We start from the raw sequence: 16353 nt of genomic DNA on the forward strand, positions 1-16353 counted from the left end.
TTAACCTTTTGAGCCCTAACCACGCGTATACGCGTAATTAATGGTCGTGCTATTTGTACCACTTGACGTCATCAATTTAAAGTCACCAGATATTCGTGATAAACAGATAGTAGAGTTAGGATGGACCTTTCCGTACAACGGTCGGTCCAAAATTTGGCTTATGCGCATGCACCGAATTGAAATATTGCACATTTTTGTACCTAATCTTTCGGAAAATCTATCTTTGTGGTAAAACATAGCTATTTTAGCAAAACCTAGGCCCATTTAGCGTCACGGCAGCCAGAAAAGCTGATTAAACGGTTAAAAACGGTATCTTTTTTGGTGAAAATCTCGTTCCCAAAGGGTTAAAGCGAGCCTTGGTAAAAGCTGAGACCTGAACATAGCCTATCGAGTAAAATGGATGTACGACGGGAACTTGTCGTGTAACGAGTTTTTTGCAGTTTATGGTTATTGGGAAAGTTTGGTCCGTTAAAACAGTTAGAAATGGCTCTTTAGTTTTGGATTTTAGACACGATGACGTCACGTGAAAACGGTTTATTCGATTTCCATTTATTTTTTTCCGCACGAAGGATCTCTGGACGGTCAGCAATTTGAGATTTATTTTTCTCGTCAAGGTAGTAAAATATAATAACGCGGAAAACAAAATCAAATAGATCAATAAACGAGGAAAGAAAGTGGGTTTTCTTTCGAAAATTATAAGAAAAGGGACCACTTACAACGACACAACAACTGTTTAAATATGAGTAAAAGACGTAATAGTCATAACCTTACTACAAGTAGCACATAAGAAAAGGTCAAAACATAGTACATAAAAATACATACGATTGTCATACAATTAGAAGTTTAAGCATTTAAACTGTGGTTAATGAGCTTTGTAGTCTACATCATAGCTGTCATCTAAGGTTGTCACCAGTTCTGTTATCTTCCCCCTATTAGGCATTGTGATATAACCTTAGGTCAATGTCCAATGCAACCCGATAGTTTTACCATATGGGAAATCATACGACAAAGCTCCCAGTGATTTTCCACCATGCTCTCATTTGATTTCAGCAAGCTATACCCCTCCCAACTCCCTCAATGCCCAGTTAGTAAAATCCCATTGTTTTCTGAGCCTGTCCCAGTTGTGAGCTAGTATTCAAGCTAGGCCGTTCGACGCTTTCTCTGCCGGCTTTTGTGGCGTAAAATCTTTCAGCTACGATGCCTAAATCCCATAAAACTCGCAGCAACCGTTCTCAAGCCGCTGCAAACCAAACCGGACCCGGTCGTCCAACGTCTGGCGCCGGACAATCGCAAATCATGTCAGGCAACAATCTGACTATTAACTATACAGCCATGCCCACGGAGACTCTCCGTTTTATGCTGTCGCAACGCCACCCAAACCAAACCGGTCCGCGTCGCGTCCTGATCACTCGCCTCCGAGAAAGCGACTCTCCGGCTACGAATACTGCGCCGCAGGTTCCCGAACAGTTATCGGCGATGATAACCTCCATAGTGGAAGCCAAACTGGCCAATTTAAACTCCAGCTCCACAAGTGGACCGGCCATCCCGCCTGAAATAGAACCGGCTCAAGCCTCGCCAACTCAACCAACACTGACAGGCGCTACAAATCTCGTTCCAGTCCACAAGCCATCAGTCGTCCCCACTCTTCCTCCTGCACGGTCTTTCAATGGCGGACAAGATGGCGGACCTGCTGCTTTAGACCTCGGCAATCCGGAAGAGGTCGCCTCCATCCACATGAACTACAGGCTTCCGTCGGTGGCCAGCCACCTTTTTAACAGCCAGATAGCGGCCATCACAAACGGTGAGTACGTAGACCTTGCTAGGCTTCTCCCTTTTTCCTCCCTCTTACGCGATCGAGTAAATTCCGACTTAAAGCTCCAGGTAGGGAACGAGGGCCTTACTATCCCCCTGCCATCTCCCGCCCAACGCACTAAAATCACTAGCATCGATCGTTGGCTCGATGCTTTCGCCATATACTCCTCCGCCATTCTGTATTCCTACCCTTCCCACGGGGTTGACTTAATCTCCTACCAGCAGCTGATCCGTGAATCAGCGAGAAAATTCCCGGGTATGGCTTGGTACGTCTATGACGTAGAATTTAGGCGCCGGGCCTCCCACAACCTCTCAAAGAAATGGGGGGAGCGTGATGTCCAGCTTTACTTGGATACGTTTACGGGCTTACCAAAGTCCATCCTTTGTAAGTCCTGTAGCAGTAGCGACCACTTTACGGATGCTTGCCTCCTCTCTCCCAGGTCCAAGGACTCTCCCGGCCCAAAACATGCTGACCTGTGCTACAATTTCAACAAAGGGGTCCCCTGTGCCCGCACCCCCTGCCCCTACAGACACCAGTGCAACAAACCTGGATGCTCAGCAGCCCACCCTGGAAAGGACCACCTTGATTCGTCCCACTCAGGATCCCAGCCAAAGTCAGCTAGCCGCTCTAGCCATTCCTCCCGAAGCCGTACCTGATTATCTGTCAAAGTTGTCCCCTTCCACTCCCATTAATATCCCTCAGCTTTCCTCGTACCTGCATGATCATCCTGACCGCGACTCCATTGACAATCTTCTTACTGGTCTCACTCAAGGGTTTAGAATTGGTTATCAAGGTCCACGGACCCCCAAAGAATATTCTAACCTCCTGTCTGCCAGGGATAACCCCTCCAAAATCAGCAAGAATATTCTGAAAGAGGTGCAATTGGGCCACACAGCTGGCCCTTTCATCTCCCCCCCTTTCCCCAACTTCCAGGTTTATCCCATTGGGGTTGTTCCAAAGAAACACTCCTCTGATTGGCGTACAATTTTCCACCTGTCATATCCCAAACATCACTCCACAGGTGTCAACGCTCATATCAGCCCCAGTGATTATTCATTACATTATATTACAGTTGATAATGCCATCTCAATCATCCAGAAACTTGGTCAGGGGTGTTTTATGTCTAAGCTAGACATCAAGTCTGCCTTCCGCAACATCCCCGTCCACCCGTCAGACTGGGAAGTCTTAGGCATGAAATGGAGGGGCATGTACTACTTCGACACCGTTCTCCCCTTCGGCTTGCGGAGTGCTCCTTACCTCTTTGACCGATTTTCCCGCAAACTTGAATGGGTTATCAAGACCAAACTGGGTATTCCTAATGTCATCCATATCCTGGATGACTTCTTTTTTGTTACCAAGCCACCCCGGTCTAACTGCCTCACAGTTCTCTGTAACATCCTTTGTCCGTTTACAGAGCTCGTTATCCCTGTCGCCCTGGGTAAAACCTTCCCTCCCACCACATCCCTGGAGTTCATGGGTGTTCTCCTGGATTCCAACAAAATGGAAGCCCGCCTCCCACTAGACAAGCTAACCAGGACCAAAGAGGCCTTGCATGAGTGGTCTTGTAAGAAATCTGCTACCCTGAAAGAACTTCAGTCCCTGATTGGTACCCTTCAGTTTGCCTGCAGAGTTGTGGTCCCAAGCCGAGCTTTTCTGCAGCACAGTGTTAGTTTAACCAAGGGTATTTTTAACTCCAGATGACACATCAAACTTAATACAGAATTCCGCAAGGACGTTTCCATGTGGCTGACCTTTCTTGACCACTGGAATGGGGTTACAGGGCTCGAAATTGCGACTCACTGGTCGCCAATGCGACCAAAAATTGAACCCTGGCGACTAAATTTTCAGAACTGGTCGCCAGCTGGCGACTCGCGTTTTGTCCGATAACTAAAGAAAACCACGACACAACTTTTGTTTTAAATCTTTATATTAGGAAATCGCCTTTCCGTCCCCAGTAAAACAATGTCTGATTATTACAAGATAATCGAAAAAATTGAATGCATTTCGACACGTCGATACTCGTTCACGGTGCGCCATATTGTGTCAGCGGCTTCTTCCGAAACTGGGATCGCAGGCGCACTTCTACACCCTGTGCTTTTCGTTTGCCGCGAAAATGGCTGCAGATACCAATCGGTTGAAGGAATTACGTGTGTTTTTACGTGCGGGGAATGAAAATTCAGCCAAAAGGTTAATCCAAACTTAAGACAAAATAAAGAACGGCATTTTGAAGAAGTAGCAACGGGAAAATACGCAAGGACCCATGTTTGTCTCACAATGCAAACCACGGACTTAAAACGTATTATGCTTCGCTTCATTTAAAATGACTAAGGAGACAACCATCACCTTCGGACCAGAGACATATCACCTGAGAACAACTGTAGCTTTAAAACTAATTGTTACTCGTGTTGTTTCTAATTGTTTTCGCTCTTCAATCGTGACTTTTCTTGCATGCAAAGTAACGTATGAAATCGTGTTCTTGTGCAAGTTATATATAAAATACGTGTAAGTTGGCGACCAAACTTTACGATCTGGCGACCAAAATGTTTCCGTTAGTCGCCAGCTGACTCCCGAATGAAAAAGTTAATTTCGAGCCCTGGTTTAGATTCTTCTTGGGGGATACTGTTCTCTCCTCCCCAGATCTCCAGTTATTTACTGATGCCTCTGAGTCTCTCGGTTATGGTGGGTATGATATGGTGGGTTATGGTTTCAAAGTCATTGGCTCCCTCAGCACTGCCTTAACCCTGTTACTGGGATCAGCATTGACTGGCAGGAACTTTTTGCTATTTATATTGCCTGCTTTCTCTGGGTTCCCCACTGGTCGGGTAAACGTATTTGTTTCTGGTGTGAGAACCTCCCTGTTGTTACCATCATTAATTCAAAACGTTCCAAGTCATCCAGGATCATGGATCTGGTCCGCACCATTACCATTTTGACCCTAGTACATAACTTTACCTTCACTGCCAAACATATCCCAGGGCTGGACAACTCTATAGCTGACTCTCTGTCCTGTTTTCAGATGGATCGCTTCCACTCTATGGCTCCCAATGCCTCACCCACCCCCTGTACCATCCCTCCATCAGCAATGGCCATTTAACAGCATCTGTCTACCACTACTTTGGTGTCTCACTGGCCTCTAATACCCATCGAGACTATGGTGTCGGTCAGAATCATTTTATTTCCTTTTGCCTCCTACAAAGTATCATTAGTCCCTCTTGCCCTCTTCTCCCGGCATCCGAAATCACCTTAATTTATTTCGCTGCCCACCTGGCCAAAACCATATGCTATAATACAATCAAACTTTACCTGTTTGCAGTTCAAGATCTCCATAGGCAACATAACTTTCCATTAAAATTATCAAAAATGTATTGCCTGCAAAAGATCCTCACTGGCATCAAACGGTTCCAGATGCCTCCCAAATTAACTCGCCACCCCATAACTATTCAAATTTTGATTTCAATTTACAATTATTTCCAGCCTCCCCAAAGTTACAATGTAGACCATATAATGCTGTGGGCTGCCTTCACCCTAGCCTTTTTTGGTTTTCTACGCGCAAGTGAATTTACTTGTAATAGCAGTAGTTTTGACCCTACTGTCCATCTTTGTCTAAGGGATATTACCTTTATCCCTAACATTGAATCCCCCAACCACATGCTTGTTTCCATTAAGCAATCCAAAACTGACCCTTTTCGCAAAGGCTGTATCTTAACCATAGCAAGGTCCACCACCTCTATCTGTTCTGTGATGGCTATGAGAGACTACTGCTACAATGTAAACCAGCTGCTACAGGCCCTTTGTTTACCTTCACCAATGGCGAGTGGCTCTCCCATGCCTCCCTGACTAAGGAGCTACGTTCTGTATTGCAAGGTTGTGGCCTACCTGCTGATCATTATTTCACACACAGTTTCTGCATTGATGCAGCTACCACTGCAGCCGCAGCAGGGGTCCTTTCGTGGCTTATCAAGGTACTGGGCTGCTGGAGCTCAGACTGTTATGAACGCTACATCAGAACTCCTCAAGAAACACTATTAGCTATCCCTAAGAAATTAGTCATGGATAATTCTAATGTTGTTTTTAGGTCTACTGTAGGATCTGCTTGGACCGTTTCAGCCCTATTATCAACATGCAAATTCTCCCCACTGGCTTACCCCATTTACTAACGCTAGTCGGTCGAAAGAGATTGATTCCCAACAGGCCTTATTTTTATTTAGCACAATTTCTTGTCCTTTACTGCCTATCAAGCAGCAACACTCACATTATTTTCAATCCTGCTTACACCCAGGGCTGAAAGGGTCAATCATTTAAGTTAATTCCATTATCTATTGATTTATAACTTTGTGAATCTAGTTAGTATTATTCATTGAGAACCATGCTTCTTGTATATCACTGTAGGTGGCAGACCTCCTACTAGTATGGAGGTCTGCTTTGTTTTTCTTTCCTGTGGGGTGATTGTGTTCACCCCCTCCCCCTCTCGGGCTTGCAGTGGGCTCACACAATCGTGGCAGGGAAGTGCAAGCTAGGCTGCACTTTGCTCCACAGTAAGTGCTATGGCCACCCTTGGAAATAGGTCCGGATCTTTCCAGGATGGTGTCATTGTACCATCTGACCTATTGTCCTCCCAGAGGGGCACCCCCTCTTCTGGTCCATCCTATGTTACTTCTAAGGAAATAGGTCCGGATCTCTCCAGGATGGTGCCATCGTACCATCTGACCTATTGTCCTCCCAGAAGGGCACCCCTCTTCTGGTCCCCTTAGTAACATAGGTTCCCCTAGAGACGCCGCTACTCTAGGGGAGATAGGCTCTGTCTTCCCTGCCACCCATGTTTGCCACCATAATCAGTGTTTTGTTTCTGTCTCCTGTATCTACCCAGCAAAGGGGAGGGGGGTTGCAATGTTGTTACCCATATAAATATCCTTGCTGCTACTGTTAGATCTGCCCCTCCCCCTTTGTGGGTGTGGCTTTAATAATTTATACTGAATTGCACACCAGCAGGGCCTCATTAACCAACATACAAGTAACTAGAGATACCCGTACATTTCATATATTTTATTATAGTGTTGCTAGTATCACATCTTAATTCATGAGTTGATCCGGGAGCGGTAAGAGGAACCGAATCCTGCGCTGTGATTGGATACTCGAGCGGGCAAGATGGCACTCTCTTACCAGCTCTGGTTTACTCGCTCTGTACCACAAGAAAATGGTGTTTTTTTCATATTGTAAAACCTTTATTGACCGAGCTTGTTCTGTCAAGATGGCTGGATATTGGCCTCGTTAATTTTTCTTTTTTTCGTATTTATAGACCTCAACTCCGCTATGGTCCGTAAACACGCGAAAAAAGAACTTCGCCAATATCAGCCATCTTTACCTCACGATTGGTCAATAACCTATGTATATTTTCACGAGTTACGCAGGATTTTGGCGAGCACGTTGGGTGAGTCAAAATACAAATGATCGGCGAGTAAAAATAGACACCGCTACAGCACATCGAAATGTTAATAAAATATTTACTTATTTATATACTCTCTCCAATTAGCCAACATTTTCACCCTGCTTTGCACTTCAACAAATGTTGAAGACTTTTGTTTATATGATGTACGATCCAACGAGACAAACAGCAAAAACAACAAAAATTCTTATGACACACTCACCCGGTTTGGTCGCTTCAGTGAACTAACGTCTAAGACAAAGTTTTCTAACAAAGTTCTTCGAAAAAGTTCTAAGAATAAAATCTATGACCCCTTCCCGATCTAATGACTACAATTCGATGTGGTCCCGTAGAAATTCTGGGATTTTGTTCGAACTCAGCATTCGCTACTGTCTCTCTAGCCGCTCACACAATTTAGCCTGTGTCAGAGCCGCCCTCCCGATTCTTTCGTTTGGGGAGGGCGGTTGCGACAGAGGCTATTACATCTCAAATAACAGCAACAGCTAAGGGACTAATCGACTTTATGTATAAAGCGTGTAAACACTTATTTTCTAAACGTATAGCTTCTAATTGTAACAGTGCTATCCAGCTTTCATCTTATTTGATCCGGTTTTCAACTCTAATTTGGTAAGGAGCCGGAAACTGAAAGAAGCCGTTGACTCCTTTGAGATCCGGAAGGCTGCCTTCTATCGACGGTAAAAATGTGAACTTGTGCAGCATCCACGACAAGAAAAGGAACAACCCCACCTATATTCAGAGAGAGAATGAAGTCAATGAACATGTAGGTAAGAATTGTATATTGTGCACCAGGAAACAAATGCTACTTTTCCTCGTATCTTCGGAATATTTGAGCTGGTAATAGCTGTGTGGTCACACTACGGTTGTTTTTTACCCCAGGGAAACTTGACTTGTTGACAGTTTCCTGAGGGACACTGAAATTTAGAAGTGTGCACGGTTTTACGGTTTTCCCTCCAGATAAATTACCTTGAGAGAATTTTATCTTAAGGTATCAATAGACCCAAATAATCATCACTCGTTGGCGCCGCTTTACGGTCGGACGTTTGATGAAAACCCAGTAAAGTATATAAAACATTTTGAGATTACGAAGATATATCCTTGAAAAATCTTTCTAATGTTTTTTTGAACACACTACACAATTTCCCAGGATAGAGGTCCACTAATCACGTTCACGGTTACCGGTCGGATTTGCATAAGCAGGAGTGATCAATATCGTTATGTCTTCTTGACACCTTTTTCTAAAAAAAAAAAAAAAAAAAAAAAAGAATCGGAAAATTTTGATTACCTGTCTGGTTTCATAAACCTACATTCCGTTCACTATAATTGTCATAACTATTGAAAGAAGCAAATCTGGAAAAAAAAAAAAAAAGACATTCCCCTACACGTTTTTTTTTTTTTTTTTTTTTTTTTTTTTGCCTCATTATCGAGCAGCATCCTCTCCAAATTTTAGCGACAAACGTTAAAAACTGGCCGAAAACGAGTCAAAATGTGCATGGGCTCCACTCGCTTTAATTTTCATTTCGAACTACGAAGGTAAATATACTTTGGGCCGATATTCCCCTGGAATGGGACAAATACACAACAAAGTGCGAAAATGATGACACGTTTATCAAAAAGTGAAGGATCGTTTTACTTTAATAAACGATGGAGCTCGTATCAATTACCAGGGAGTCTCGAATGTTGCCTCCTGCATGAAACATCCTCTGCAAGATCTGAATTCCACCGCTCGCCCACCTAAATGTAGATTAGTAAGTCAGAAAATAATTTTTGTTTCTGTTTGTTCTTTTCGATTGTCAATATGCCTTAACTTAATGTGGATTCGCATTCTCTTTATCGGTACAGGTTAGGAGATGCTGCAGACAGTGAAAAAGCGCATTTGTCAGTAAACAAAATGAAGGGAACCCTCGACATACCGATAGAGATGTTAACATTACCGCTTGGAATGGGTGAAAGCCCAAGAAAGGGATCCTAAAAAATGTCCAGCATCGTCCTCATCTAGTGCAAGCAACTTCACCGGTTCGAAGTAGGAACCTTTGTTGCTAGCAGCTGATGCATCAGCCCAATCCTTAACGAATGATTTGGGGCTTTTTTTCCTCCGTGGCGTTTATTTCGCACTTGTAAAAGGACACGAACTTTTGCGCTTCTTCTCCGACGACAAGGAATATAAAAGCTTAGATCTACAATCCACAAACGCAGAAGACTGGAGGCAACTCGACGTTGAAACATCAATGCTTTTCTTTATGAAAAGAGTAATTCCCTGTTATGCAACGGTAGGCGCATATCGATCATCTTTCACTGGGAATTTTAAGAGCTAGCTCATAGAGCACTTTGATTGTTTTTTTCGCGTCCTGGACGTAACGTGTCCCATGCACTTTGGTTCATTTCGAAGAAGCTCAAACTGGTATGAAGCTTAAAAAGAAATATAACCTGAACATAAAACAACCAGGTCTGTGAATTTATCGGCTACCTCGCTCTTCTTTAACTGACAATATTATGAAAAATGCGTAGTGGAAGCAGCCACCAAGTAGTCATCGCCTGCCGTAACCACTAATTCTAAGGATGATCGAGGAAGAGAGAAAGCTCGCTCATGGTAAATTACCTCGTCTAAGAACACACCACACAATGGCACAGAGGTCGTTTTAACTCGCAACTCACTCTCATTCATTCACCATCTCGAGCGGCGTCGTGGAATAATGGTCAGGTTAGGCTATTTGGGTTAAAGTCCTGTCCAGGTTCATTGTGTAGTGCTCTTAAGCAAGGCACTTTACTTTCACAGTACCTCTCCCCAACCAGGATTAAAACTAGGTTCCTTCAAATTTAATGCTAAAGGGTAGCCCTGCGGTACACTAGCATACCCTCTTGGGAGGGGGGGGGGGGGGGGTGGAAGGAGGTGGGAGAAATACTTCTGGTCGTTTTGAGGCTACAGAAACCGGAAAAAGCTCTGGTGGAATGTGCCACTTGACCCCACCCACACCGCCATACCGTTTTTCTGAAACATTTACATTTAGACAATTGTACCTCCCTAACGCTGAGAGTGGGTGCCACAAATCCCAGAACTGCTGGTTACTGCTGGTTGGAGAAGGGGCCTGCAGAGAATGCGACCCAGTTTGTCAAATTATATAAGGGCTCAATAGGGCTAGGTACTAGCAGTTAGCCATCAGGTTTGTCGATGCTCTCCCCTACCCCCTCTTCCCCCAAATGATGGCGACATAGTCTCACCTTTGCCAGTGCCAAACCAGCACAAAATCGGCCTCCTGCCGAGAAAGGCAGAAAATTACCATTGTTCGTTACCAGTGGTAATGAGCTGGCCATCAGCATCAATATGGCGGTGAGGGTTGAACGAGTTGGGATTCTCCCAGCAGTTTGGATCTAGATGAACGTTCATCAAATTGACGAACACTACTGTATCCTTTGGAACACGGTATCCAGCAAGCGAGGTGTCCTTCAACGTGTAATGAGAAAGAGCTGCCTCAGCAACATTTGCTAGTCGAAGTACTTCCATGATGGTGGCCTGAACTAGAGGAAGATGCCGACGATCATCCAGTCCAGGCATTCGGTCCCTTCCAACCACTTCATCTAACTGGTCCTGTATCTCTGTTTGGCATTGGGGATGATGAACCAGGTATGCAATGGTCCAACGCAGGGTGATACTGATAGGCAGAAAACCGCTGAACATGTCTTCCATGGTGTTGACGATGCAGTCATCTAATAAAAGAGGTAACTTGCTTTCCTCACCAGTCTCATTTTCAGCTGCAATTCTCTCCTTTAAGAGACTTCCAGTAAGGCTTTCGCTGTCCGCTGTAGGGTCGAACTCTTCCTTCTGTATCTTTAATAGATGACGAATAATTTCAAAGAGTCTGTCGGCCATTTTCTGGTCTGATTGGTAACCGTTGAATGGAAAGTACTTTGCTATTGGAAAGAAATCCAAAACAAACACCTGCGCATTTGTTTCAATGTTTGAGGTGGCCTCATTATGCAAGTGCAGAAGTTCTTGTAAGTCTGGATGGGACGAATCTAAATGCTTTCCAAATGCGATTCGACAAATCACGTTTGTAACACTTTCGTCAATACTCTGTGCAGGATCAAAATCCTTTCCCTTTTGGTCTGCATAGTACAGCATCATTCTTGCTGCCTGCTGAAATATATTTTCTTCCATCAGCTTCCGATCAGAGGTATACTTTCGTACAGCAGTCATGAACAGCTTGCGATGGAACATCCAGCCAGGGCCATAGTTCCCAAAAGCGATATCCTTTCCGCCTTAAATACAAAATGTAAGAAGAAAAAAGGTTCACCGGAACACAATTTTAAAGCTGACCCAACATCACAAGAATAAACACCGCCTTCTTCCGTGTATCTTTGTAAAATTTCATAGGCATGATCTCAGGAGGAACAGTTGTTCTGTAATTATAAATTAGTGAGTTAACCTCCAGGATGTGAAAAACGCACGACGTGAAAAACACGAAATGCGAGAACTTTAGATCAGCCTAATAATTGCATGTTTTCCTTTTTGTACAGGGCTGTTATATTTCCCTATATGGTTTATTTGAAGTTATTGTTTGTGCTTGTACAAAACATACGGAGTGAGGTAGAAACGTAGGTGTGAAATGGAGGCCGTCCAGCATAATCAGCAGACTTCAGACTTCAGACTTCTTAACAAGAACTTCCTTAACAGAATCAGCATCGTCAGCGACCACAAGTTTAAAACTGCCAACCTTCATTGAATACACTGTGCCATACTTCTTTCTCAAGCTTTGTGGTTGAACAGAAACAAAGGAAAACGGACATAATAAGTATCTCTGGAGTGTTTAAGTGCATGATAGATTCCGTTTTATTCGTACATCGAATGTACCTAGGATGGAAAATAGAGATTCAAAATCTCAAATATATAGTGTAATGAGTCTGCATGGGGAACCTGGGAACTTGTACCTGGGAAAGGGTCAAAATTTGAACTGTGTCAGCTGAGAAATGAAGCGATGTTTAACTAATACTGTAGCTAAGATTGAAGAAGTTTACTGATAGCTAAAAATTAAAATGTTTTGAAAATTTAACTCATAGCCGAGAAGTCGCGGCAAGTTTAACTGATAATTGATGTGCAATTCTTGTGGAATTGTCAGTTCTGTCAATATCAGCAACAGATTAGTCCAGACAAAGCCGTGATAATACTTATCCGCAATCCGTTTTTGAACGAAGCAACACTGAGAAAATCTTTCTTACCCAACAGAATCAATTTGGGGAGGATTTTGATTTCTGAAAAGAGTTACGAGGATTTAGACATCAATTGACTTTTGTTTGGCATTTGACATTCATATTGAATTTTTAGCGTTCCCACTCTTCTCTACCTTGTGCGAAATCAATAGAGTACGTAGTCTGTTTGGTAAATCTGTGCTCTTAATTATACAGTATTAAATTCACTTGTAGTCAGTGGCTGAGCTATTGTATCGTTCGATGGCTCGGGAGGAAACTCCAGCTGCATGGTTCAGGACCTCGTCGCTCGTTTTCTCACTGGTCTTAGGCAGTACGATCACAGATGACTAAACGATTTAGTTCTAAGCTTAGTAGAATATTGCTAAGCGATTTCGAATTCATGGAATTTTCACAAGGCCGTTACACGAAGTTTATCTGAGTAGGGGCCATAATCGGGGACGGAGACCGTACGTCTTGGGATCCGCGCGCACCTATGATATGGGACAATTTTTCTATTTTTAGAACAAATTGTACCATCCTGACGTCATATATCCGCGCGGATCCACGCACATGTCGGGGGCTCTCGAGTGGATGTTGTCACGTTGCGTGATCAAATGGTGAGAGTTGCGAGATTCTCTTGCAGATTTTTCACAGCGATGGCAGGGATTAAGGCAGGGAATAAGAATCGGGGTTCTTTTATGTAGTTTTATGCTCTGAGTTAATGGAAAAGGTGAGTTTTACAGGGTCGAAAACATGACTTCAATTTCGCGCTGTGAATGAATAAGATCTGCTCGCGCTAATTGTAAGCTTAAGCTTACGCGTACGCTTTTGCGTTTGTTCTGACTTAAGAATATAACAAGAAAACTCTCTACTCTGGTATCGAGTTAACCTGTGAGTTTCTCAAACAATGCTTAATCATAGCCAAAACCTGTTTTTCATGGTTTCTTATTGTTTCTGCTTGTTTGGTGAGTTTGCAAAAGTTTTTGAAAGGAAAGTCTGACGCAACAACAAAATCGAAATCTTTATTCAAGTACCGCGACTATTCGAGTTGATTAAAGAAAGCTGGTTATTTCTGCTGTATTCACATATTTTCAGCTAAGCTTTTAATATGTTCTCAAACATTTATCAGCCTTAAGCATATTTAAAAACTAGAGATATTATATGAGTTCGATGTACGTTTTCACACGAAAGTGGGAAAGTCCAATTATTTGTCATGTTTTACTGACTGTACAAAACGCGCATCGGCGGGCACTCTTATTCATCGACAACAGAGAAATTATTGGATTTTTACCTGACAAACAAAACTGAGCAGCATCTACAGAAATAAATTTTATTGTCACTTATTGGGCGTTGATAAAACATCAAGCGTTACTTACAATTCAGGCGAAACTCAAACTTGCAATTATTATTATTATTATTTTTTACTTTTCGGTCGAGATAGACTCTGGCGAAATCCTCGCAAGTGTGTGGCAACAGAAGGGAAACTTTGAAGTCCTAAAACAATGCTATATCCAAATATATTCAACTAGTTTTTTGCTGTGTTTTAGAAAAGTTGTTAATCTTCAACATACAGTATGTGAAACTTAGAGTGGAGTAATGTGGAGCTCTCGCAAAAGAAACAGCGGAACACAACTTGGTCAGTGATATAAAGCAACACATAACTAAATTCGACACTGTCTTACCTCACTCAAACTGGAGCAGCTTACGACGAAAATGCTGAAGTAAAATTCCAACAGACATGAACGTATTGAGTTGTGGGCCAAAAGCATCAAACATTTCGGGAATTTCGGACGCCATTTCCCCGCGCTACATCGGCAAAAATCCTCGCAGCATGTACGCGCGTGTGCCGTTCGGGATGGCGCAATTTGTTCTAAAAATAGAAAAATTGTCCCATATCATAGGGACAGCCCCAATACTAGAAATTGTGCGCACTTACGGTCTCCGTCCCCGATTATGGCTCCTGATCTGAGTAAGTATAGAAAGTTGCTGTCGTGCCTTAAGGACGGTGCCTACTTTTGTTGGTGCGCACACGTTCTGCGCATCACGCAAGTCATGTTTTAAGCGCAACGCGCGCGCTGCAATGGACATTGCACAATCAACTACGCTACCAAGTACACGACTAAAATGAACGCAAACTTTTCTTACTGTGACCAAATCAAGTTTAATGAACCTGTACTTAAACCAGGAATACCAGAATAGCATGCAGAATATCGCTAACCATTAACTGTTAACGTCTTCCAGCTGAAAAACCAGCTGTTATCTGTCGAAAATTATGCTGAAATCCAACTATAAACATGTGCCTGCAGATGGCGTAGTGCGCGCAAAACAAGTGCGAGATACGTAAATGTTTTACTTACTGGGGAGGTGACAGGAAAAAATGTAACGGGCATCGTAAAAGTTTTCAAAAAAGATCAATAACTTAAAAAACGCGTGGTTACCACTACATTTTATGCTATGAAATGGAAGTGGCGAGCTTCTTCAACATGTCATTAGTTTCTGGTTGTGAGCGAAAGATATTTAGACTGTATTTTAGCTGAACCAGAGGAAGGTTGTCAGAGACGCTAACAGCGCTGTTGCAACGATTTTGTTATTAAAAACATACTAAAAATGGTTTTTATGTTACCATTTACCACGCAGTTTTAAGATAAATGTATTTGCTTTTCTGTATGTAAAGGCGAATTCTAAGTTAATCTGTGAAGAGATGTCCTTTACTTCCGTTTTCAGAAAATGCTGATGTCAACATTTTTGATGAGATTCAAGGCTAATTATCTCGAAAAAATGCGCCGCTACACCAATTTTTCTTTATGGATTCTAATAGCCTTTAGAAAGATCTACTTTCTGCGCGTGGTCCTACCCTGGCGCAAAAACCTTTGTATTTAGGAGGCACCGTCCTTAAAACGTTGGAATAAGTTGGACCATCAGATAAGCTTGTTAGAGAAGACCTGAAAACACTTCTGCCACGATATATATATGCGATTTTTTATATTGCATTGAACCGTTTTTAACCTTGTTTTGCTAATACTATTATATTTATGAGCCTTGATACGTAGTAATGGTTTTAATAAATTTCAATAAGTTGTACATACAATTCGAAATACCCATTTGAGAGAAACTAATAAATGGTACATGTATTGTGTTGTATATTACGGTACCCCCATCCAGATGCTCACTGTACACAATGTTGAAAAATGTCATGTGGAAAAATATCAGTTTTTAACTCTCGAAGAAAAATTTCGTATCTCTCCGCAGCCATGTAGTATGTCCCACAAGACAGTGATTCCCTTCTTTTTCTGCTCGGTGAGAGACAAGAGGGAACCTCTGCTGCAATCGCTTGATCGTTTGATCAGCTGCCGTCCACAACCAGGTACGAATAAATTTTAAAAAAATACTGGTTTTTGACAAGTTTTAACCGGTTTTTCACTTACGCGCGACAGAGAGGATTCAAAACGATGTCCGTTGACGAGACTGCTGACAACTATCTAAAGCCCTGTGATTGGCTACAAAAGAACTATTAGCAAGGCAACACTGCACGGATGATGGGTTCGTTACGCTTCAAATCTAAAACTTTTGTCTGATGAACAACTGGGTATCATTTATCTTTCATTAACTCACCATAACAAGTTATTCATTGTCAAAGAAGCACGAATGGAGGGTTCATAGGCAGGTTATTAAGTTCAAAGTTGCTCAAAATCGGTTTGTTTAGCTGAAGCTAGCTTGCAGTTTGCAAAGCAGTCACTGGACAGCGTGGTCTTCAACGACGCCAATTTTGGTTTAATTCGTCTGTTCCTCTTGTTGCTCAGTACTTTGTGGAACTTTACGAAATTTCTGTAGTTTCTCTAACAAATAAACGGTAGAAAAATCGCAATTCAAGTGCAAGATTTACTTAAAATATGCAACTAGAAAAAATTTGACTGCG

At 42.7% G+C, this 16353-nt stretch overlaps 1 protein-coding gene and 3 pseudogenes across 1 annotated transcript; 3 read left to right on the top strand and 1 right to left on the bottom strand.

Moving 5' to 3' along the window:
- The first annotated feature begins 26 nt into the window (after positions 1-26).
- On the top strand, positions 27-9249 carry LOC149105085 (uncharacterized). The gene is made up of 2 exons (XM_089271786.1): positions 27-1801; positions 9096-9249. Exons 1-2 carry the CDS (start codon positions 1198-1200, stop codon positions 9098-9100), a joined length of 609 nt encoding a protein of 202 aa, XP_089127912.1. The 5' UTR covers positions 27-1197; the 3' UTR covers positions 9101-9249.
- Positions 3253-4907, top strand: LOC149105086 (uncharacterized; annotated as a pseudogene).
- LOC149105087 (uncharacterized) lies at positions 4928-5970 on the top strand (annotated as a pseudogene).
- Positions 9250-10403: 1154 nt separating the features above from the next.
- On the bottom strand, positions 10404-12068 carry LOC110060544 (steroid 17-alpha-hydroxylase/17,20 lyase-like; annotated as a pseudogene).
- Between the last annotated feature and the right edge of the window lie 4285 nt (positions 12069-16353).

This window comes from Orbicella faveolata, unplaced genomic scaffold (assembly GCF_042242905.1).
Source record: "Orbicella faveolata isolate gen_17 unplaced genomic scaffold, um_ofav_v1 contig_34, whole genome shotgun sequence".
NCBI lineage: Eukaryota > Metazoa > Cnidaria > Anthozoa > Scleractinia > Merulinidae > Orbicella > Orbicella faveolata.

Coding starts and splice junctions, on each gene's coding strand:
- LOC149105085 (XM_089271786.1), top strand. CDS start 1,198: ATGCCTAAATCCCATAAAACTCGCAGCAACCGTTCTCAAGCCGCTGCA.